General features: G+C 34.4%; 6 protein-coding genes and 1 long non-coding RNA gene across 7 annotated transcripts; 3 read left to right on the top strand and 4 right to left on the bottom strand.

Moving 5' to 3' along the window:
- Positions 1–848: 848 nt before the first annotated feature.
- On the top strand, positions 849–2,270 carry LOC18023533 (clavaminate synthase-like protein At3g21360). Its single transcript, XM_006406214.2, has 3 exons — positions 849–1,279; positions 1,454–1,707; positions 1,772–2,270. The coding sequence occupies exons 1-3, from the start codon at positions 905–907 to the stop codon at positions 2,130–2,132; spliced, it is 990 nt and encodes a 329-aa protein (XP_006406277.1). The 5' UTR covers positions 849–904; the 3' UTR covers positions 2,133–2,270.
- A 98-nt stretch (positions 2,271–2,368) lies between these two features.
- LOC18023532 (beta-glucosidase 19) lies at positions 2,369–5,430 on the bottom strand. The gene is made up of 13 exons (XM_006406213.2): positions 5,275–5,430; positions 4,955–5,024; positions 4,788–4,843; positions 4,553–4,628; positions 4,362–4,439; positions 4,189–4,276; positions 3,821–4,085; positions 3,582–3,691; positions 3,273–3,490; positions 3,108–3,145; positions 2,901–3,003; positions 2,661–2,790; positions 2,369–2,585 (listed from the first exon to the last, which is right to left on the bottom strand). The coding sequence occupies exons 1-13, from the start codon at positions 5,428–5,430 to the stop codon at positions 2,387–2,389; spliced, it is 1,587 nt and encodes a 528-aa protein (XP_006406276.2). The 3' UTR covers positions 2,369–2,386.
- Positions 5,431–5,985: 555 nt separating this feature from the next.
- On the top strand, positions 5,986–8,242 carry LOC18023531 (jacalin-related lectin 36). The gene is given in 6 exon segments (XM_024159213.1): positions 5,986–6,119; positions 6,352–6,515; positions 6,621–7,085; positions 7,194–7,661; positions 7,663–7,689; positions 7,784–8,242. Coding segments are annotated over 5 exon segments (1,365 nt in total). The 5' UTR covers positions 5,986–6,119; positions 6,352–6,359; the 3' UTR covers positions 8,033–8,242.
- A 255-nt stretch (positions 8,243–8,497) lies between these two features.
- LOC18023530 lies at positions 8,498–10,340 on the bottom strand. Its single transcript, XM_006406211.2, has 3 exons — positions 9,940–10,340; positions 9,666–9,790; positions 8,498–9,009 (listed from the first exon to the last, which is right to left on the bottom strand). The coding sequence occupies exons 1-3, from the start codon at positions 10,094–10,096 to the stop codon at positions 8,722–8,724; spliced, it is 570 nt and encodes a 189-aa protein (XP_006406274.1). The 5' UTR covers positions 10,097–10,340; the 3' UTR covers positions 8,498–8,721.
- Positions 10,341–11,464: 1,124 nt separating this feature from the next.
- On the bottom strand, positions 11,465–12,352 carry LOC18023529. Its single transcript, XR_002900827.1, has 3 exons — positions 12,253–12,352; positions 12,042–12,160; positions 11,465–11,833 (listed from the first exon to the last, which is right to left on the bottom strand). It is a non-coding gene; the product is annotated as an uncharacterized LOC18023529 (long non-coding RNA).
- Positions 12,353–15,120: 2,768 nt separating this feature from the next.
- LOC18023528 (F-box/WD-40 repeat-containing protein 1) lies at positions 15,121–17,933 on the bottom strand. Its single transcript, XM_024159217.1, is given in 8 exon segments — positions 15,121–15,389; positions 15,392–15,467; positions 15,469–15,603; positions 15,605–15,943; positions 15,945–16,054; positions 16,057–16,165; positions 16,167–16,237; positions 17,915–17,933. Coding segments are annotated over 8 exon segments (1,128 nt in total).
- Positions 17,934–20,059: 2,126 nt separating this feature from the next.
- LOC18023527 (protein SRG1) lies at positions 20,060–22,134 on the top strand. Its single transcript, XM_006406208.2, has 4 exons — positions 20,060–20,375; positions 20,598–20,845; positions 21,281–21,608; positions 21,694–22,134. The coding sequence occupies exons 1-4, from the start codon at positions 20,112–20,114 to the stop codon at positions 21,943–21,945; spliced, it is 1,092 nt and encodes a 363-aa protein (XP_006406271.1). The 5' UTR covers positions 20,060–20,111; the 3' UTR covers positions 21,946–22,134.
- The last annotated feature ends 1,122 nt before the right edge of the window (positions 22,135–23,256 follow it).

Below are 23,256 nucleotides of genomic sequence, written 5' to 3'. Positions count from 1 at the left end.
GTTTTTAACGTTTTTTAATCCTTTGTAGACACTCACGTTACTGGAAATGAAAAGATCGGGAATGCTAATTGCCGTTACTGCTCCGAACACCAAGCTCCTCCACCGGGAAATTATTGCCGCTGCTGTTAAGCTCAAGATCAATGTCCACATGAACCTATTTAAGCTTGTTAATTTTCTATATCAGTATAATATGTTTTATAACAGTATATGTATAGTATTGAGTTGACCAATAAGAGAGCTTAGACGCTTAAATCCATCCAAGTTAGGGTGGTGCTTTGGCCAAATTGATTCGAGTATTCCTTATCTATATATACAAATATAAATTTAGCCGTTTAGGGTTATGTGTTAGCAACTTAGGATCCTAATTGAAATATGAAATTTTATTATTCTAGTATATTAAAGTCATCCAAGGTTTGGGTGGTGCTTTGGCCAAATTGATTCGAATAGCCGCCTTGTCTATACAAATTTAGCCATTTAAGGTTGTTGTGTTAGGATCCTATTTGAAATATAAAGTTTTTATTTTTACTATAAAAAAACGACATGAATCTTTTGACTTAATTTTAACTGATTTTGAGAGCTAACACTTATATATATATATATATATATATATATATATAACATGTTTATAAATTATTATAGAAAGTGTTCAAATTTTCATATGAAAACAAAAAGGTAAAGAATAGAGCTATAAAAAAAAATCTATGATTTCAAGGCACATCCCATGAAAAACTAGTATGAATTTAATAGTTTTATTTTCCATCAATCGTTAGATGATAATAAAATAGAGAAACATTATAGGTTACCATAACATCGACACGACATGTTCCAGCAACAGGTTTTTACAGAACAGAGCGTGAAAATACTGAAATTAGTAATATCGACAAAACTAGAAGCGAGAGAGAAAATGGCGGAATCGTTGGTGGAAACTCGAATCCCACAGCAGAAGCACTACGAATCGAAGCCTTTCCCGGCGGTGATCTCGCCGTCGTCGTCACCGGCGATTCCGATTCCTGCTCTGTCTCCCCTACTATTCACTCAGACTATCAAGACCCACAAACCCTATCTCGATTCCCTCTTGCACGAATCCGGAGCCGTGCTCTTCAGAGGGTTTCCGGTGTATTCCGCCGACGAATTCAACGACTTCGTCGAGGCTTTCGGTTTCGATGAGCTTCCTTACGTCGGTGGCGCCGCGCCTCGCAGTAGCGTCGTCGGTCGTGTCTTCACCGCCAACGAGTCTCCTCCTGATCAAAAAATCCCCTTTCACCACGAGATGGCTCAGGTTTGTTAAAAAAGGAATAGTTTTTCAATGATCCCATCAAATTTGAGCAAAAGTGAATATAGTTTATGAACTTGAATATTAAAAATAAGATCTTTAAGGTTGAAATTGATGGGTTTTGAAGATGTTTATAGCACAAAATTGAGGGACTTGGTGCTATTTTGATGGTGTTTATAGGTTCCTGAGTTTCCATCAAAGTTGTTCTTCTACTGTGAGATTGAGCCTAAGTCTGGAGGAGAGACACCAATTGTGCTGAGTCATGTTGTGTACGAGAGAATGAAAGAAAAACATCCAGAGTTTGTTCAGAGATTGGAGGAACATGGTTTGCTCTATGTTAGAGTCTTAGGGGAAGATGATGATCCATCTTCACCAATTGGCCGTGGCTGGAAATCCACATTCTTGACCCAAGATAAGAACGTTGCTGAAGAAAGGTACTTCACGGTGTATCATGGAGATTGGTTTCTTGATTACACTGAGACTTGGAAATATTGACAGGGCAGCTAAATTGGGAATGAAACTGGAATGGACCGAGGAAGGAGCCAAAACAATCATGGGTCCGATTCCGGCTATCAAGTACGACGAGTCGAGAAACCGCAAAGTGTGGTTCAACAGCATGGTAGCTGCTTACACGGGCTGGGAGGATAAGCGGAACGATCCAAGAAAGGCCGTGACTTTTGGAGATGGGAAGCCTTTACCAGAGGATATAGTCCACGACTGTCTCAGAATACTCGAAGAGGAATGTGTTGCTGTACCATGGCAGAGAGGAGATGTTCTGCTTATAGATAACTGGGCGGTTCTTCACTCACGAAGACCGTTTGATCCTCCACGCAGAGTTCTTGCATCACTCTGCAAGTAGAGTATGTCGTTTGTCTTATTCCACGCGCAATCAAAGCTTTTGGATTTCGGATTTAGAGCAACTTTTGTGTACATATTGGCAATACAACACATTTTGGGTATAGTAACCCATTGCTTTTATTCAAAAGACTTTTAATTACAGAGTATGAGAAAACTAAACATCATAAGTAAGAAGAAACCAGAGACAGACTCATCCTTCTTTTATTGTATGTCCCACGTGACTGAAAGCTTTGAGGTTTTGCAGAGAAGTCGACTTTAGAGCTCCTCGTTGAGCTTCGACTTGGATGGTTTGAGGAATTCAGAAAACCATTTTGCAGATTCTTTCTGTACACGAGTCAAGTTGTTCTGGAAGTCGATGTAGTAGATCCCAAACCTAGCTGTGTACCCGTCTTGCCACTCGAAGTTGTCCATTAACGACCACAAGAAATACGATGTAACATTCACCTTGTCTTCACTACAAGATGCAACAAGGATCGAATGCAAATGTTTAGAAATAACCATTAATTATAATTGAAGATCAAAGTCTAACCACAAATGATTAATAGATCTCACCATATAATTAAGGGCCAAAAGATGCCTCTGGAGATAGTATTTCCTGTTGTGGTCATTGAGAGCAACACTATGATCTGTATCTTTATCGCCAAGGTCCTCTCCGTAACCTATTTAGTTTTTTTTTTTCGGAAATTAGAAAAAAAAAACAAGTAAACAAAAAATGTAATAATACTATACCATTTTAATATAATAAGAACAAATTAAGATTTTCAGTAACCGTTCTCTGTGATTATGATCTCAGGGTTGCCATATCTGTGTTTTATGTATTTCAAAAGCTTCCTCAAACCCGCTGCGTATACAGCCATCTTAGCAGTGCTGGGCTACAAAATTTAAACCAGAAATTGATAATTAAAGGTGATTAAATTATAAATTGTAAAGAATCATGTTTTTTAACTAAAAAAAAAAAAGAGAAAGATGTTGTAACCTGGCTACCAATCTTAACGGATCCATCCACAGTCTTGGCTGAAAATGTTAAAAAGTTTAAAACATTTGATTAGATAGTTCTATTTTTTTTACATGCACGTTGATATTATATAAGCACAGAACCATCTCGGTTGGCAAATTAATGACATAATAAATGAAATCTTACGTTCAAACTCGACTAAAGAATCTGTAGCCCAAGTGGGGTTCCGATGATCAGGCTTCTCGTTTAGCTTTGCGTAGAAAGAAGTGTAATAGTTTATTCCCACGAAGTCTGTTGAACCTTTCAGTTTTGCCTTTTGGGAGTTTGTAAATTTGGGCAACCGTGGTCCGACCGCATCTTTCATAGATTGAGGATAATCTCCATACGTGGTAGGATCCAAATGCCTGAAGAGCATCGCGTATATTTGATGTATGTATATAAACCGAGATTAAAGAAACTTCAAGAATTGATGATTTTTTTCTTTTCTTTCTTTACCAGCCCAAGATGAAGTCAAGCACACGGTCTACAGTATTTTGACCTCCCTCCACATCTTCCGGTTCAAACCAAGCCGGACTATGAGCTATCCCGATTTTACCACCTTTGCACTTTTAAGAAATGAATAAAAAATATATTAACATTAAAACGACAAAAAATGAAAAAAAGGTTTGCATATCATGTTTTTTTTTTTAACATCGTTTATATGTCATATTTGAAAACAATTTTTTTTTTTTTACCTTTTCGCATTTTCTGAAAGCTTGAACGGCATCAGCGTGACACAAGAGCAAATTGTGACTGACGACATAAGTCTCGAATCCTGACCGTCCATCTTGGCAAAGAGGTCCGAAGTCTTTGACGTAAGGAGAACAACGTCCCGGTGCTTTCTTCCCAACGTCATAGCCTGAACGGCTAAAGTCCCATGGCTCGTTGAACGTTATCCAGTTTTTCACTTTGTCCCCATATTCGTGGAACGTGAAGTTTGCGTACTCCACAAAATCCGGTCTGCATGTTCGCATATTTAATTTTAGAAAAGAGTATATATAAAATATACTTTATATAGTACGTACATTAGAGAAATGTAAACTTCGTTGAGATAGAGAATAACACTATACGTTCGCTTAAAAAGCCACCGTACTCATCTTCCAAATCGGCGGGAATATCCCAATGAAAAATCGTTACTAATGGTGTTATGTCTAAAACATAAACGAAGAGTTAGTTTTTTATTTATTTTCAGCTACTACATGATACGATAATAACGGATAAGAGAGAATATGTAACCATTTTTGAGGAGCTCGTCTATAAGATCGTGGTAAAATTGAACCCCTTCTTTGCTTATTCCTTTCTCCATCCTCCCATCTGTTATATTAGTTAATTTCCAGCTGTTAATACAGCCAATACCAATTCATAATTTTTATGGCCTACTTTTTTTTATTAAATCTAAAAGAGAACTCATGAACGTTTTAACTTACGGGGAAATATTCTTGGCCACGCAATGGAAAGTCTAAAACCATCGGTGTTCAGCTTTTTCATCAACTGGATATCCTCCTATTCATTTTATGGCAAACGTACATTAGTTTACAGAATCGAAATTTATATAGGACTATAGGCTTTCTAAGCTATATATTCAGATATATTAATACATGGACTTAAAATAAAAGAGTGAAGAGTCTTGGTCCAAACAAAAAAAAAGAGTGAAACAAATACCTTGTAGCGATGGTAGAAATCGACGGCCACATCAGCATTGTGGTTCTTAACTCTATCTGCAGTTTCATATTAATATATAACAACTTTATAATATTGGTCATGAACAACTTTTTATATATATATATATATATATATATATATATAAACGGAACACAAGAGAGACATACGTGGAAATTTCTTCGTGTAGATATCCCACAAGCTTGGACCTCTGCAACCTTCATTTACGGCACCTTCAACCTATTTTCACCACAGAAATAAAATATTATATTTTTAGTAAGTAAATTTCCCAACATTCCTTTCATACCTAAGACGAGTGACTATGTATATATCTCATAGATTTGTTATTTAATACTTTCTCCGTTATTAACAATAAGGATTTCCTATATTAAGTAGATATTTTAATCAATATTTAAATTTACATAAACATTTTTTATGGGATAATTGTTTTAAGATCCTGACTAATTAGTAGGAACTAGGAAGCATGTACTTGATGGGACGCGGTTGCGGTACCAAACATGAAACCCTCTGGGAAACTTGCACGGCTTAGAGTTTCGGTCTTAGGGCAAACAGGTCCTTCTTCGGCCCTTGTCGGAGAGCCGACAAGACTTAGGAGCAAAAATAACCCCAAGAGAGGAAACTTCATTCTTGATTCTTAATTTGTATAAGCTTACGAGTGTATTTTTTGGTAAATGTTAAAAAAACAAAGTGGAAGCCTATGGAAATGGGATCCTGTAGAAGGGGAATATATATATATGTATCACCGATCGAGTGCGAGTGATGAAATTCATAGCCAATTTATTTGGAATCTGCTAGGTGTCTTTCCACTATACATGCACATTGAGTTCTTGAAGGCCAAGTGTCTCTTTTTTTCACTCTCACAATTACATGCACACTGATCATTTGTCTGTTGTTGTCTCTAGCGCAAGATTCTTGAAGGCCAAGTGTCTCTTTTTTTTCGCTCTCACTATTACATACACACTGATCATTTGTCTGTTGTTGTCTCTAGCGAGATTCGTATGTGTATGTCGAATATTTCTCACATCTGGATGTTAAGGTTAAGTGTATGATTTTGTAGAGGCACATGTGGATATTAAGGCCAAGTGTTTGAATTTGAAGTGTCATAAGTGGATATTACATGAATTTTAACAAGTGGAACAATTGTTATGTAGAGTAACGTGGGGTCTTTAGGACCTCAAACGTGGTATTGAGTTATCGGCTTATCTAAATGTTGTTTGATTTATCGGCTTATGTCTCTGGGTGTATAAAACGCACTTGCATGCATCCCCATTCACCACACCAAGTCTCTTTTAAAGTCATAAAAAAAACAACGAGGTACTTTCTCTCTCTATTGCTTCACTTCATTCTACCTTTATTAAAGCGTTACAACTACAAGAACTCCAAATCTGTTCACTTTTTTTTTTTTAATTACCTTAAAGTATTATGAAATGATATAAATTCATCTGATATATTAAAAGTACGTAGCATGCATTTTTAAAAAAGTACGTAGCTACTTTTCATATAGATACTAATGAAAAAGAGTAACATCCGGTATTAAAATGGTCAGATATAATAATGGCGGCCGCAACTATGTCTTGGGACGACGGGAAGCACATGAAGGTGAAGAGAGTGCATCTTACATATGAAGATGTCATCAAATCCATAGAGGCTGAGTATGACGGAGACCAAAATCCAAAGCGTCACGGCAATCCTGGCAAGAAATCTGACGGTGTTAGTAACCATTCGAAGCCATATATATAATCTTTGATTATGGATTTTACATGCACTAAATTTAGTGTATAGTAATTGATCTAATGTGATCATTTATTTTTGTAGGTGAGCTTAAGCCCGGATGAGTACATAACCGATATTACTGGCTACTACAAAACTACGGGAGCTGAAGATGCTATATCAGCATTGGCTTTTAAGACCAACAAAACCGAATATGGTCCTTACGGAAACAAAACCAGGAACCAATTCTCCATTCATGCACCCAAAGATAAACAGATCGCTGGTTTTCAAGGAATTAGCAGCAACGTTCTCAACTCCATCGACGTCCACTTCGCTCCTTTACCATCCTCTTCCTCAACCCCATCGTCAGCTTTGAGTCAAGCCAACAAAGTGGATGCTCAAGGTGGGAAAGGAGGAACATCATGGGACGATGGTGCTCATGATCATGTAAGAAGAGTTTACGTTGGACAAGGTGATTCTGGTGTCACTTATGTCAAGTTCGAGTATGAGAAGAGCGGTAACAAGGAAACACGAGAACACGGAAAGAAGACTTTGCTCGGAGCAGAAGTGGTTTGTGTTTGTTTTATTTGTTATAATTAAGAAGTTCGAATCCGTTTAGACTTTACGAATTCTAATTATGATGAGATACCAAGTTAAAGTAGTAACCTATTTGTATAGTTTGAGGTTGATCCAGACGACTACATCACATCAGTCGAGGTGCAATCCGACAGGATCTTTGGGCAAGACACGGAAGTTGTCACTTGCTTGGTCTTCAAAACATCCAAAGGAAAAACCTCACCACCTTTTGGACTCGAGGGTTCACAGAAATATCAACTCAAGGACAAGAATGGTGGCAAACTTGTTGGATTCCATGGACGAGTAGGCCAACTTCTTCATGCTCTTGGAGCTTATTTTGCACCTTCGTCGAGCACTTCTTCGTCTTCTGGTGGGGCCACTCAGCCAGCTGGTTCAGCTTCAGGTGCCAAGAAACTAGAGGCAAAAGGTGGTAACGCCGGAAATACATGGGACGATGGTCCTCATGATAGTGTCAAGAAAGTGTACGTAGGTCAAGGCGATTCTGGTGTATCATACGTCAAGTTCGTGTACGAGAAGGACTCTAAGGAGGTCACTGGAAATGATCATGGAAAAAAGAACACTACTTGCACCTGAAGAGGTCATGCAAATATATAAAATACAAGAATCAGAGGATGCAACAGATTTTGTAATCTTGTTTCTCTAAATCTTGTATTGTTTTTTGTTTCTTGCAGTTCGTGCTTGAATATCCAAACGAGTATATCAAATCGGTGGAGATTAACTATGACAACATATTTGGAAGTGAAGCTGAGATTATAACGATGCTTAGGTTCACGACAAACAAGCGAACCTCTCCACCTTTTGGACTTGAAGGATCTAAAAGCGTCCTACTCAAACAGGATAGCCACAAGATCGTTGGGTTCCATGGCAAAGCGGGTACGGACATAATTCACCAAGTTGGAGTCCATATCAAGCCCATTTAAAAATGATTTTAAGAGTGTTCCTTCGTTAAATGAGCTATAAAAAAAGCTGTGCTTTATAAAAAAAAAACCTATGCTTTAGAAATTTACATTGTACGTGTGTAAATGGTAAGTGGAAGTTTGAATAAGGTCTTTCACGTACTTCGACTAGTTGGGTTTGTTTGTTTTGTGTTTCAATGTCTCCTTATGTTGTAATCAGTGGGTTTGTATATAAAACTGTTTATAAGATGTATAAAATCTTGGTTATGTTGTGATGTAATTGCCAATCTGTGATATTTTTATTACCAGGTTTTATATCGAATATCAAATTATTCTCCGGGCCATAATATATGATTTTGTTGTATTGGCACGAAATGGATCGAGAAGCAAAATTAGAAGAAAGAAAAGAAAGCAAAATTATTTCGTTACCTTTTGAGTTTTGATATTTAACATTGTTCAGCTACATCATTGACTGCCAAAGCTATTGTCGCTGCTGCATCTTCTTTAAACCCATTAATTGAAGAAAAGAAAGAAAAAAAGCTTCGTATTCTTTAGCTACACAGTTTTACATTATTGCTCAGACAAAAAGAAAAAATGAAAAATCGAAGTCAATGTCATCTCTGGTTCTGTGTTACACATAGACGCACAAAACTTTCTAAAACTGGCAAGGACAGAAGAAACCTCTGAGAATGAACAACCAGAGCTTTTTTAACTTATTCATATCGTTTCTTCTGCTTATCAGTAACCTCTGGAGGCAAAGACAGGAACTGGATAATCTTCTGGACCTGGGAGACGTCAATCCTGTAATTTTTGGCTATATCGTCCACACTCATAGGACCGTTGTGATCCTGAGCCTTGCCCTGATACAGAAGCATGATGTGTCTCACTTGTGCCACGTTCAATGTTCCTTGAGGCACCGGTTTTTCCTCATACCTTGTTGACTCAGGAGTTGTGTTCCGCAGCTTTGGGAGTGGCCTTTTCGATGTTTCCACTACCGATGCCTATATTAAATCATGAAGTGTGAACACTGTTTATATACAGATAACAGTAAAACAGGTCCTGTATTTAAGACAAACAACAAGATCCGCAACTATACCCACTCACAGTATGTATTTAGAAAGCCATACTCTCATTCTCAACTTAAACAGCACCACCAATCATAATCAGCGTTAAGATAAACAGGGAAATGGGAAACAATCTGTTTCCTTTTTCCTTATGCCACTTTGTGTTGAGGCTACTAATTCATGCTGGTATATTTGATGTTCAATCAAATATAATATTGTAGAGTGTCGACGATACCGTCAGTTTAAGAAGCTTAACATATAATCCCCGAAATGCTATACTGGAATTAGGAACCAAGCCGGCATTGTTCATGAAACCTTTTTGAATTCATTCACCTATCACCTAATAATCAATCAAGCTACAAGACCTTTACACGGCTAATGACAAGATGAAAACTTCAAGACAACACAAAGAGTTCTTCCAATACCGTTCTCAGCTAACAACTACATAGTCAAAAACGGTGAAACTACAGCCAAGACTTAGCATCACTGTATCAATGCAGGCAATCAGATGAATCAATATCAAGATTCAAAAGCACATAACTCGTCCTGGTGAGATCGATTAGTCAAATCAGAGAACAGGGGACACTACTAACCTCTCCCATCTCGGCTTTGCCTCCGGGTTTAGCTCTTATTCTCCCCACCATTTGGTTCAACATTGTATCGTATTTTGGGTCTCGTTCTTCTAAAACGTTATCATCACTTGTTCTTCGAGCTTCATCTAACAGATACACAACAACAATCGATCATATTTATATAACAAACCAGAGAAATGTGAAAACTTTCGATTACCCAAATGCGAAGGATGATTGAGAATGCTGATAAACTACCGAAAATAGGGAACAACAATGTTCTAGGGTTTTATTTTACCGGGAACACCATTGACGGCGGCAGCAGACGGAGATTTCCCGGCGCTGAGCTCTTCCGTTGGAATCGATCTCCGATCGACGGCGACCTTTGATGTAGAAGATGGTGATCTCTCAACTTCTTTTATTCTCCCAACGGCTCGACGCAATTGCTGACCCATTACGCAGAAACACCCACTCTATCTCTCTCTCTCCCCCTCTTAGACGCTATTATATATTAAGAGACAACAATAGAAATTCTAGGTTTGTTTTTTGCTGCATAAGCATACCAATGGTTACAACTTACAATGGTGGAAGAATTCGAATCAGAACGGTAGTAGATTGTAGCTTCAGTGATTTTGAAGGAGGCAGAGAGGAGAGAATAAGTTTCAGATGAAGGAAGAGGAACGTGTTCTTGTTCAAGGGTTACACGCGCCTGCTTTGAGAGACGCATACTTTTTTTTCTTTATGTTTTTACCTCCTGGTTAATCGAACTCTCACAATGAACCTCAAAAGTCTTTGTAAATTGTTTTTCTTTATTCAATTTGATTCCAACAAATCTTTTATTACAGTATGATAAAAATTAGAGAAATAGTGTTAAGGAAAACAAAAAACATTATTATAATTATTTTTTAAGAATCTGTTTGCATAAATTTATATAATTATTAATTTAGAAAGTCAGTGAAACTCTATAACACTAACTTATTGAAATTTTGTTAGATTATACATTTCGACGAGAGAAACGTATTGAATATCAAATTGATATAAAGTTTTACTGTATGTTGAAAGACTGTATCACATATTTGCTTCATTCCATTTACTAATTAGTCTCATTGAGACAAAAAATACATTATTAAGAGCTTTTAAAATTTTACAATCATGTCCCATGAATCAAAATATAAACTAATCAACCCATATTCTTATTGAGTCTTCTACCTTATGTTCGATAGCATAGACTACTAAGACTAGTCAAAGTTGCCTTCAACAGAAATTGTTCTACATATGCCATTAGTCAAAGTTGCCTTCAACAGAAATTGTTCTACATATGCCATTAGACGATATCACATGACTATAACCAACCAAAAAAAAAAAAAAAAAAAAAGAGTTTATAATAAGTAAATAATAACATCACCAAACAATCTTAAAATTTTCATTCGATTTCTAATGTTGAAACCGGAACAAGACTAAGAAGATATGCATAGCCGGGGATATATAAAAGGCCAACTAAAACCTAGTCCATATCGTTCTATCTCTTGTTTTGTGATCTCACCCTAGCCAATAATATAGATGTTGACACTTACGTTCTTTTCATCTTCTAATTCTTCCTCACAACGTAACATAATCTTATTATTATTATTAATAAAATGCATCGGACTACTAAGATTTCCATCACAGTGAATCATATCATAAATCTCAGATTTAGCTTAAAGTCGTCCGGAGGTGATAAACATGAGCAAGCTCCTGTCATGGGATTGATAACCTTATAAATTATGATCATTGGTCCATATGAGTTGTTGCTCCTGGATGAGAGCCAAGTGCTTGTTGAAAAATCTCTTGTCAATGAAAAGAGCGAGCCAAAACCCTAAACACTTACTCTAGTGAGAGAGGAGAAAAATTGGTAGGCTTGCAAGTATTATCAGGAAGAATGTGAAGAAGATTATAACCAGATATAATGATATCAGGCTTAGGGAAATTGCTCCCAAATTCCTCTCCTATCTTATACAGATCCCCTTGGATGAATATTGCATTCTCTATGCCGTTTATCTGTGCATTCTTGTGTGCATCAGTTGACCATGAGTTCTTGTAACCATACACGTGCTTGGCCCTAGGAGGAGACTGAACCATACACGTACGCACTTGGCTTATAAGACGATGTCACAAAATTGACCATGAGTTCTTGTGAACCAGTGTCCACGTTCCTATGGTCAAGTTTGATAATAAGAAAGAATTAGCCAAACTAGGGAAATGAGATGAGTATCGCCAAAGATCATGCGCAGATATAACTATGTTTTCACTTCCATCAATTTTAGCTCATTATGACAAAACACGTTTAATACCTTCCTGAACAAGTTGTCTTATATTACGAGAACAAGTTGCTTATGCTATCAACAATTTGACTTTAAGTACCTTTAATACCTTCCAGTTCTCAGCATCCAATGTTTAAGAAACCCTGCATGTGAACGAGCATCATATGGTGAAAGACTTAGTTGGGGAACTCTCCAGCAATCTTGAACAGCGGCAAGAATCTAATTGGATTATTAAAAGAAAAGAAGTAACTAACGATTCTGAAGAATAGCTCTAAGTAGATACTGATTTTGTATAACTGCTATCACCGTACCATGTTTGCTGGCTCGCTTTGTAACAAGCACTTATCGACATTCAAAGCCTTGTCGAAAAAACCAGGTGCGTGGAGCCCCAATGCAAAGCTCTTAGGACCGTCTTCTTTCTCGTGCAACATTTCAATCGAAAGCCATCTTTGTGGACCAAATGAAAATCCCATCTACATGACTACATTCAAACTAAAAGTAACATAAGCAGCCAATCTCAAACCAAATCAACACATTAGACACGTCCAGGGCCGTGCCCATGGGTGTAGAAAAGAAACATTAGTTTACGGGCCCATTTTCTAATAAATTTTCGAATGGTTCATATTTGCTTAATTGCTAATTTTTAATTTTTACAGTATCATATAACTAGTAAATGAATTAAACAATAGAATAAAAATTAGGACACCATTGTATCATATGAACGATAAATTACGTTTTAGATTTATTAAATTCACCATTTTTCAATTCTATTCTTCTTCATCGCTGAGGTTTTGAAAACTTTGCATTTTTTAGCCATGACAACTACATTATCAATTGGTATTTGATAATTTTGTTAAATGTTTATATTAGTTATAAATTTATTTCATCTAATATTAAATTTTGGTTTCTTTGTGATTTAGAGTAAATTAATAACAAATCTCAAATAATTGGCTAATTTATCAAGTTTAAGGAAGTAGGATTTGAAATTTTTAGATATGTATTGTACTTTTGTGAATTTGAAAACGATCAAATGAGTTTTTGTTGAAATTAATAAAGTCTTATCTTCATTTGAGTATGTAACAAGAGAGATTGAGTGATTTGCCTATTTAGTCGATCGAAAAAAATCTTGTTAAAAGTTTTGGTTTTGAAAATTTTGGTTTTAAAAGTTTGGTTAGTGAATTTGTAGAAAACAATGGAGAAAATTGTATGTTTTTTATAAAACTGGTTATTGTTTACTATCATTTTTATTTATTTTGGATGATGTAAATTACAACTAGTTTTGTACGAACTTAGGGCGATGATGTTATTAGTTTTTTTTGTGAACTATGGTCGTTTTGTTTTATACCGCTTTTGGGCTCCGTATTGAATATTGTCTCAATTCCAAGTAGCGATATTCCTACGAACAGGTTTAACCTTTCTTTCGTTTTTTCCTTCTTTAACACAAAATACAGTGCTAGTAGAATGGTCAGCTAATATTTTCATTGTATTCAAGAAATCCCTATCTGTAGAGATTACTAGTATGTTTCTCGATAGTGTCGACTCCAGTGCTCCATTTAGCAAATGCTCAATCATATCTACGTCGGTTATATCCTGATTTGTCTCAAAAAAATCCGGTTCATCCGAGTTATGTCATGTATTAGCTCTTTACCCACATATTGGACAATAGGCATTGACGAACCGTGGGCAGTGGAGCTGGAATCTGTCTTAACGATAATCAAATTCTCTGAATAGATAAAGTGCACTCTTAGGTGCAAATACATGTCTTGATGTCTCCGACACCCAATATCTTTGGTCCTTCACCTGAAGAGCCCTTTCGATTCGACCCATCAAGAGCTTGAAATGAAGTTTTGGTCCAATTTTGCAATTTTCGGTATCCCAGTAAATTCCTACTTCAGAATTCGGATCTCTCTCCATAGTAACGATAAACCTAGACTCGGACACTACAATGAAAGTATGAAGAGACAGCGTCTTTACTATGGACGGCTTTTAAGCCCTCTGATTTTGAGAGACGCATAACCTATTTTTAGGGGAGGTATTCAATTAAAGAATTTAATTGAATTAGATTTTCTATAAAATTCTACTGTTATTCAATGGTGTAGTCCATGAATTCTTTTAAATTCATGTGTTATTGGATTAGATATTAGTAAATCATTCTTCTACATTACTTTAAATTCTAGTGTTAGTCAATTTATTGATTTCTTAATTCTATTAAATGTTTGTGTTATGAAATACCATTACAAATAAATATATTTTCCAAATTTCTTAATCATTTCATATTATTACATGAAATACCATTACAAATAATAATATATAAATAAAATATGAAATGATTATGTTTGTCTTTTAAAATTATGTAAGAAAATTGGAAAGTATATATTTTCCATTACAGAAGTTGTTTATTATTTAATTTCTGAATTATTATTTATTTTAATGAAAATAATAGCAATCCATATGTATATATATACTTATTTCGAAACATATCTATTCGAGATTATATAATACTTTTCATTATAATTGATTATATTTTATTTTAATATTATAAAAACAAATTTTGAAAAGTATATTTCTAATTTATAAATAGTTAGACACAGTAAAATTAATGTTTATAAGAGTTCATAGACTGACCACAAAAATTAGAATCATTAAACAGTGCATACTAAAATTATGTATTCAAAATCATATTTTTTCTGGATTAGTTAAAATAATTTTTTCTGCAATTCAAAACGGATTAAGTAAACAAATTAGTTTGATTGATATCTCTATTTATAATTGATAATTAAACATATAATAAAATCAAGATAAAAACAGTGTTTTGAAAGTTTAAAACATTTTTACTCAAAAACTTATCCTCTGCTAGCTATATAGCGCATGTTAAATCCTAATATTTATTAATAGTCTTATTGGAAAAAGAAGTAGTAAAACATATTAAACTTTTAATTTTGCAATCATGTCTCATGAATCAAAACTCAAACTAATCAATATACTTATTGAGTCCTCTACGGTTCTACCTTATGTTATATTCGATAGCATGGACTACTAAGACTAGTCAAAATTGCCTTCAACAGAAATTGTTCTATATGCCATTAGACGATATCACATAACTAATCAACAACAACAACAAAATACTTGATATTATGAGAAAAATAAATAAAAACATCACAAAACAACCTTAAAATTCTTCATTCGGTTTCTAATGTTAGAGCCCGAACAAGACTTGGAAAGTATCCATAGCCAAAGATAAAAGGCCAGCTAAAACCTAGTCCATGTCGTTTTATCTCTTGTTTTGTGATCTCACCCTCGCCAATAAGATAGATGTTGCCACTCACGTTCTTTTCATCTGCTAATACTTCCTCACAACCTAACACAATCCTGTTATTCTTATCAATAAAATGCATCGGATTTGCAAGATTATCATCAAAAACACCCAGTATGACCGGGAGATCGGGCTCGTCACATCAAACACCTTGGTCCACGAGATGTCCACTCCGTTCTTGATAACCTTGTTTGTAACCCACACTTTGAGCTTTGCTATTGTTTAGCTTTTGGCGCAACAAAGAAAGTTTATCTCCTCTAAAAGCTGATAAAGCTACAACATCATCACATGCACCATAGTCCAATGGAAGAGAGCACAAGGGCTCGAATGACTCCTTAAAGAAGTTAAAAACTATGGATGAAGTATTTGGATTTACTATTCCAATATTTAGCAATCCAATACATGTATCCTTTGAGTGACACAACTCTACAACGCCAAACCTCATGCCAATCCAAAGAAACTTTAAAACTTTTCCAAGAGTTGGAGTTGAGTTTGTAGATGGAATAGTGATATCTGTGTTTACTGGAAAGTATCACGATCTTGTAGCCATCCCTAGATAAAATGTTGTATCCAATGCCAAAGAAACAATTAATCAAATGATCAGTACTCTCGGGATTGATCTATCTAACTTGGTTGAAACATGGGTTCCAAACTGCGATAGACGATTCTAAGATGCATAACAATAAATCTGTCGCAGTGAATCATAGCAAGAATCTGAGGTTTAGCTTGAAACTCGTCTGGAAGTGATAAAGATGAGCAAGCTCCGCTCATGGGATTGATGATCTTAACCTTGTGATCATCCGTATGAGTTATTCCTCCTGGATAAGAGGCACATGCTTGTTGATGAATCTCTTGTCAATGAAGAGAGCGAGCCATCTTTTGCATGTTAACTTGAATCGTACAAGAGATTTTTGTTGGAACTCTACAAAGTATTTCCTCACATAACTCGAAAGGCAACAATGACCACTCTTTTGAATCCATGGCTACATGAGTCTTATATAAAATGTTGGGATTCCACAAAATCTTAACTGTGGTTTTTTTTTTATAAAATGTAATCTGATTATATATTAATATAATATATTTCTAACGTTCAACTTGTCTATTTTGTTCAAATCTAAAAGTAGATGAATAAAGCAATTAAAGTTCTCATTAAAGTAAGTAAAGTATAGAAAAATTAGAAATATATATTTTCCCTCAAAATTTCCATTCAATTTCCAATGGTTGTGAAGATATTCATTTCCTTTATCTAATACAAATTAACATATATTGGTGAATTATAATTAGTTTGTGGAAATCAGTTTCATAATGTCTCTGAAATAAATAAAAAATTCATAGTTTTTCAATAACATCAGATCTCATATTGTTGTAAAAATTATTTTTAAGATGTTATGTAATAGCAATTTTAATATTTTCTAATTTTAGAAAACAACAAAATAAAACGAATAAAGCAATTTTTCGTAAATTGAATTAAAATTTTGAAAAAAGAGAGAGAATCAGAATATTGAAATATATATAAAAGTTCTATCCAATTTCTAGAATTGCGAATTTATTTACTTTAAATTTTTATCTGATATTAAGTAAAGGTAAATTTACTAGCTAATCTATATTGCTAAAACTCAAAGCTAAATTATAATTATGTTAAGTTATGGAAGGAGAATTCAGTGCATTTATGTAAATATATGATCCAAGTAAAATGCAACATGTTGCTCTTTAACCTGTACTATAGTTGGTAGTTCCACTTGAATTAATGATAAATGATCTAAGTTAGCATTTTTCTGTCAATAAAATTAGTTGTAAACTCTAAATTCCAAATAACTTATAGTTTGTGTTGAATGTGGTTATGAAATTTGAATCAACGGCTGCTCCATTTTGTAAACTGATAAGTTATCAAGAATCATGTCTCCTCTGTTTCAAGCTTCTGTGAAGGTTTCCATGAAGATAAGAAACGCAAGAATATTAGACATTGATTTGTTTGATTATAAAGTTATTTGCAGTGATCTGGTCTTGATTATAAAACAACCAGGATGACAATAGCACAATTTTTTTTTGCTAGCATTCTTTTGGTAGATCTTATCTGAGGTGTGAGTTTGTGATAAGTCTTCTTAACCCAGACGTTCATTATGTAGTTTAGATGTGTGCTTGAGTTAGTTCTAGGCAATGGTGTTTTTGTCGTTAGACATAATAATGATAGCAAAACAGACAGATTCCTCTTTCTTCGGAAAAGCTTTTTTTTTTCCTCCCACACATTGTTAACCTTTATGGTCAAGTTGTAATGAATAAGATTCCTCTAAATTAAACATTTTGTCATAAAGCAGAAAAGATTCCTCTGAATTTGTTTCATTGCATTTCTAGATTGTCTTTAGAGTCTAGACTAGACTTAGACACTCTCGTATGTTGATGTAAATACACTAGATGGTTGAACCTTAAAATAAAAAAGACATTTTAGGTTAATGAGTCAAAGGATATACAATGTGATTTTATGTGAAATAAATATAAAAGTGTTAGATAAAAACTAAAAAGTAACAAAATAAAAGAAAGAAAAAGAGAGAACGCACAATGTGGGAAAGAAGTGCGACGAGAAGATCACTAGATTTGGTCGGCACATCACTTTCTCTCTGAAACTCATAAACACAAAAACTTTGGCCCCTACCTTAACGTACCCACTTTCTTCTTATTCATCCCCCACAATTTTTAATATCTTCAAACCTACCCTCTCCACATTTAGTGTGTCCTTTTTCTTTTACTTTTCCCTTTTTTGAGAAAAAATTTATCCTAATATATTTTGTGCTTTTTTTCCAATCGGATTGCAAGTCTACTTTGATCTTCAATCTTCGTGGTTGAGAGGTCGATCGGGTGAGATAGAGAGAGCGAGATACATACAAGTTTCAAGTGTGTATAGCCAATTAGTTAACATCAAACGACTATGAGACAAAGACTCCCAAATTAAGACATTAGTTTGCAAGTTGAAATTCAGTCACCACTATATCACACTTTTAAATACCCTTCAATAATTGTATATGCTTGTTTTTCTACATTACTTATTCTTAGAGATATATATATATATATATATATATATATTTTTTTTTTCTTTTTCTATGTTTCTTTGAGATGCTTTAGCTATATACTTTACCATCTTATATACACACTAGATCGACTAATTTGTTTTCAAACCTTATATATATATATATATATATATATATATACTAAATTCGATTGATGTGTTTATTATTTTAAATGTAGCCCTATGGAAGTTGTAATATTTTTAACCAATATCTAATATTTTGTTTTGGCTCGTAAACAAAATATCAGTTGTGGACACAAGCAACTGTCATATAGCTAATGATGGCATACTCCAGACATACTTATGAGTCATAAATCCCGAATAGCAAATAATATCATCAGATAAAAGACTTGGTTAAGTTATACGAACCCAAACATACACTGACCCAGCGACTAGCGCAAACCGAAATCGATATAGTCTGAAATATCCTTAAACAATCCGACCCAAATCAATTGTATAATGAGATTTTGACGAGATGTATGACTATAATAATTATTATCTTGAGTGGATGTATTAGTAATTTTACATACAAATATCACATACGGTAACTTAGGTGGTCTATTGATTAGCTAATTGGCATGTGGTTTGGTGAATTTCAACTATAATTGGTCTACGCTTGCTTTTAGGAAGAAAAAAAGAGAGAAAAAGCAAACTTTAGGAAAACTGAGTTTTCAAAATTTTGACTTTAAATTTGTAAGCATTGTCTGTAAAACGTCAACAAAGTAACTTAACGAATCTTTCCTTTTGCTGGATTTTCTTAATAAACACTGATCCTAAGACATGCAAGACTTCTTTACATGTTTTTTTAAACTGTAACAAAATTAAGGAAAACATACATAATATTATATTTTGTTTAAATTATTAGTTCCTAAGACGCACCGTTTCTTTCTCATAACCGTACAAAATCCAACTACTTATTAGATCCTAATATTCATGTTTTTCATTTTCGAACACTCAACCTCGTGAAAAAATGGGAGACACATTAGTTACATTACACATATAGGTTAATAGGTATAGTATCAACAGTGCTACACAAAAAGTCGATATATACTTGTAAAAAAAATGGTTTACATTAGACCAAAACAGCGTTCTTTACGTGTCAAACATGAAAACTCATGTTGCATGCTTTTAATATGTTGTAGTATAACCGTTTCAAAAAAAAAAAAATAAGTTGTAGTATAAGTTATAACAGATTTTTTTTCTGTATCTTTTATTACTCGAAGTTGATGTTGCATAAAATGGGTAACTGAGCGTTCCTTAAAAAAAAGAACCTCGAAATATACTGCATTTAAACTTCGAATACTAAGATCATTTTAGCCGGCCCCTTTTTGGCTGTTTTGTTCATCTTGATAATATAGAAGACTCAAATACTGTTTGAACATAATTATTCAATGGTGGCAAGGGATAAACCATCTTGTTCAAACAGTATTCGAGTCTTCTATATTATCAGTTTTTTATTGAATAATTATGGTCAACAAAATGAACGTACTAGGAGTTTTAAAGAAAACAAATATTTATGCTATAGTATTTAAATTGGACTCTTTATACGAAATTCTTTTTCAATAAAAAAAAGTAATTTCGAAAGTGCACAAAATGGACCCCACACTCCACAAAACCTGCAACACTTAATTAAACCCACAACATGCAAACAATAATAAACATCACTGAGCTCCAAGTATTTCTTCTATAAATGTAGACTCTCTCTCACGACTCATTGAGTAAAGAGCCCACTTGTTGTAGCTAGAGTCCAAAAAAAAAGAAGAAGTTCTATCTCTTTCTGATTTGCTTGCTTCAATATGGGTCCTCTACCTATATCTTCGATTAGAATTGGGAAAATAGAGGATGTTCAAGAACTGATAAAATCCAAACCAAACAAAGTTCCTGAGAGATTCATAAGAGAAGCCAATGAGAGAGGACTCTTGGTTTCACTTAAGACTCACCCTCATCAACATATTCCTGTTATTGATCTTTCTAAGCTATCAGAACCTCATACTCATGATGATCATCTCTTTGAGATTCTTAAGCTGTCACAAGCTTGTGAAGACTGGGGATTTTTCCAGGTACTTATGATACTTTATTTCGAAAACAAACTGCTTATTACTCAAATTCATATACAATCATCTAATTTCGACAATAATTAGATTATTGGGTTTCTTTGGCTAAACATTTGGACCTTTAACATCTTTGACCATATGTAAATATGGATTTTGTTGCATTTGATTGGCCTTATGTTTAGAATTATATATGAATCTCATGCTGGCTTTTTCTACTACAACATATAGGTTATAAATCATGGGATCGAAGTGAAGGTTGTGGAAGATATAGAGAAAGTGGCCAAAGAGTTCTTCGAGATGCCATTGGAGGAGAAGAAGAAGTATCCAATGGAGCCAGGGACCGTACAAGGTTACGGTCAAGCTTTCATCTTCTCTGAAGATCAGAAGCTTGATTGGTGCAACATGTTTGCTCTTGGTGTTCATCCTCCTTCTATTCGCAACCCAAAACTATGGCCTTCTAAACCGGCCCGGTTCAGGTTATTCACCAAAACAAATCCCTATTTTTCCTTAATATAATAAACTCATAGCCCGCATAAACACATACAAGTGCTTTAATCTAGTCTCTTTTTTTTCCTAAATTATGTATGGTTATTTTATTCATATTAATAAGTCTTCTTAAGGTTTTTTTTATATATAAAATTTTCATGATCACCATATTCTATATAATTTTTAGAATAATCAATCAGTAAGCATATGGCGCGCAAATTCATATAGTGTCTACAAAGGAAATTCATGTGTACTGTATCCAGATTCGAAAACATGATTCTTTTTTTTTTTAAGTTCTAGTGGATATCATGTGACAGTTAAAAATTATATAAGGCGTAGCTTAGTGATTATTATTTTTTATATATGTTTTCATTCATTTTCTAACACATGTTTTCACTAAAGAGTTACTTTTCTTTCCTCTACAGTGAAAATCTTGAAGGTTACTCGAAAGAGATAAGGAAACTATGCAAGAAATTGTTAAAGTACATAGCAATAAGTCTGGGTCTAAATGAAGAGAGATTTGAGGAAATGTTTGGGGAGGCAGTGCAAGCAGTGAGGATGAACTATTACCCTCCATGTTCAAGTCCTGACCTTGTCTTGGGACTTAGCCCACATTCTGATGGAAGTGCTCTCACTGTTCTTCAACAGAGCAAGAACAGTTGTGTTGGCCTTCAGATCCTCAAGGACAACACTTGGGTCCCTGTTCTACCTCTTCCCAGTGCCCTTGTCATCAACATTGGTGATACCATTGAGGTACTTTTTACATAGATTTTAATCAGAATTAATTTATTTCTACCATTCACTAACTTTTTTAACTAATATTAATTTTTGTTTATAGGTGCTAACTAATGGGAAGTATAAGAGTGTGGAGCATAGGGCAGTAACAAACAGAGAAAGGGAGAGGCTTACAATAGTGACATTCTATGCACCAAACTATGAAGTTGAAATAGAGCCAATGGGTGAGTTAGTTGATGATGAAACTAACCCATGCAAGTATAGAAGCTACAATCATGGTGACTATAGTTATCACTATGTCTCCAACAAGCTCCAAGGCAAAAAGTCCCTTGATTTTGCCAGGATTCTGAATTAACTAATATTATTTTCACCACCCCTATCACTCTCCATTAACTAGTTACCACTTAATTTGCTTTCTTTTGACTAAAAAAAATATATTTGTTGAACTTTTTATGTTTATAATGTATAGGAATGTTCCCCACCTAGGGTACTTAGTGTCATGATTCAATTCCCCAATGTGAATACAACTTGTAATATATTATATGTGTGTGTGGGTGGTTTTGGGTGTGCATGTTTATATGTTCATATGTTTATATGTATGTCGAGAAGGAACAACAACAACAACAATAAAAATAAGAAGAAAAAAAACATTTTATCCATGCTTATTATGTTGATTACATTTGTGGCTGTAATTTCATTGGTCTTTATCATCATTCAGCATCTCTATATATATTCCAAAAATTATCTTCCGAAGTGTTGACAAAAGAAAAAGAAAATCTTCCTCAGTGAATCTCAAAACAATTTATTATTCCTCTAAGAGAGTCATAGTTACGATTTAAGTGTAATTGAATCTTGGTATCCTGTATTTTTTTCTCCTTCACGGGATTTGAAGTAGCATGCTCAAAGATTTACTTGGACTGTTTGGAGTCCCACAATTTGGAAGACAAAATTAGAAGAAACAAGCCAAATAAAGACAGAATGCTCCATTATTATTTTAGTCGTTTTACCAAGCGACAAAAGCCCCCATTATATGACAAAGAGCTAAATAGAACCTCTTTTTAAATTATTTGTTAATAATGGCTCAATAATAATTACATTCATAACAAATGTATTGTCGGTTCTTATTTCTTTGTCGTCATTCTCCCTTCTACTAAATTAATAGAGGCAAAAGTTTGCACACCAAAGGAAAATATAAAACACATGGAAATGCATTTAGAAGAAGAGGAAACAAAAAAAAATGATGGAGGATGATGTGGTTACACGTCATCCTAATGGTGGAATCATAAATACAATAGTAACAAAATATCATATCAAAAAGTATTATCTAAGATTACGACTTAATCATTCTCGTATAGATTCAAATTGTTCACTTTGTTAGAAAAGCCAAATCTCAATTATCATTACTTGAGAAAAAACTGTTGCACCTGTTGGTGCGCACCCCGGTTTAACTCGGTATTAATCGAGACCGGTCCGAAAAGACATCGGTTTACGAAGATTGGAATCGAGATTAAATCGGATGGGCCGACATATGACTTTCTAGAAGGCCCATTAAAGCCCAATTTACGAAATTGGCTGACTTTCCCGAATTTCATGGAGGATTTCCGGAAATATCAGGAAAGAAAATGTTAAATCAAGAAGGAAAAGGAAAGTTATTCTCAAACCGCCT

The sequence above is a fragment of the Eutrema salsugineum genome, unplaced genomic scaffold, assembly GCF_000478725.1.
Source record: "Eutrema salsugineum unplaced genomic scaffold, Eutsalg1_0 scaffold_13, whole genome shotgun sequence".
Lineage (NCBI taxonomy): Eukaryota > Viridiplantae > Streptophyta > Magnoliopsida > Brassicales > Brassicaceae > Eutrema > Eutrema salsugineum.
Note: the sequence above shows the minus strand (reverse complement) of the source record. Positions and strands in the feature narration are given on the sequence as shown.

Coding starts and splice junctions, on each gene's coding strand:
- LOC18023530 (XM_006406211.2), bottom strand. CDS start 10,096: ATGGGTCAGCAATTGCGTCGAGCCGTTGGGAGAATAAAAGAAGTTGAG. Junction 9,791..9,939: donor CGCCGTCAATGGTGTTCCCG/GTAAAATAAAAC, acceptor TGTATCTGTTAG/ATGAAGCTCGAAGAACAAGT. Junction 9,010..9,665: donor GCAAAGCCGAGATGGGAGAG/GTTAGTAGTGTC, acceptor GATTTAATATAG/GCATCGGTAGTGGAAACATC.
- LOC18023532 (XM_006406213.2), bottom strand. CDS start 5,430: ATGAAGTTTCCTCTCTTGGGGTTATTTTTGCTCCTAAGTCTTGTCGGC. Junction 4,277..4,361: donor AGACGAGCTCCTCAAAAATG/GTTACATATTCT, acceptor TTTATGTTTTAG/ACATAACACCATTAGTAACG. Junction 2,791..2,900: donor GATCATAATCACAGAGAACG/GTTACTGAAAAT, acceptor AAAACTAAATAG/GTTACGGAGAGGACCTTGGC.
- LOC18023527 (XM_006406208.2), top strand. CDS start 20,112: ATGGGTCCTCTACCTATATCTTCGATTAGAATTGGGAAAATAGAGGAT. Junction 20,376..20,597: donor AAGACTGGGGATTTTTCCAG/GTACTTATGATA, acceptor TACAACATATAG/GTTATAAATCATGGGATCGA. Junction 20,846..21,280: donor TCTAAACCGGCCCGGTTCAG/GTTATTCACCAA, acceptor TTTCCTCTACAG/TGAAAATCTTGAAGGTTACT.
- LOC18023533 (XM_006406214.2), top strand. CDS start 905: ATGGCGGAATCGTTGGTGGAAACTCGAATCCCACAGCAGAAGCACTAC. Junction 1,280..1,453: donor TTCACCACGAGATGGCTCAG/GTTTGTTAAAAA, acceptor TGGTGTTTATAG/GTTCCTGAGTTTCCATCAAA. Junction 1,708..1,771: donor AAGAACGTTGCTGAAGAAAG/GTACTTCACGGT, acceptor AAATATTGACAG/GGCAGCTAAATTGGGAATGA.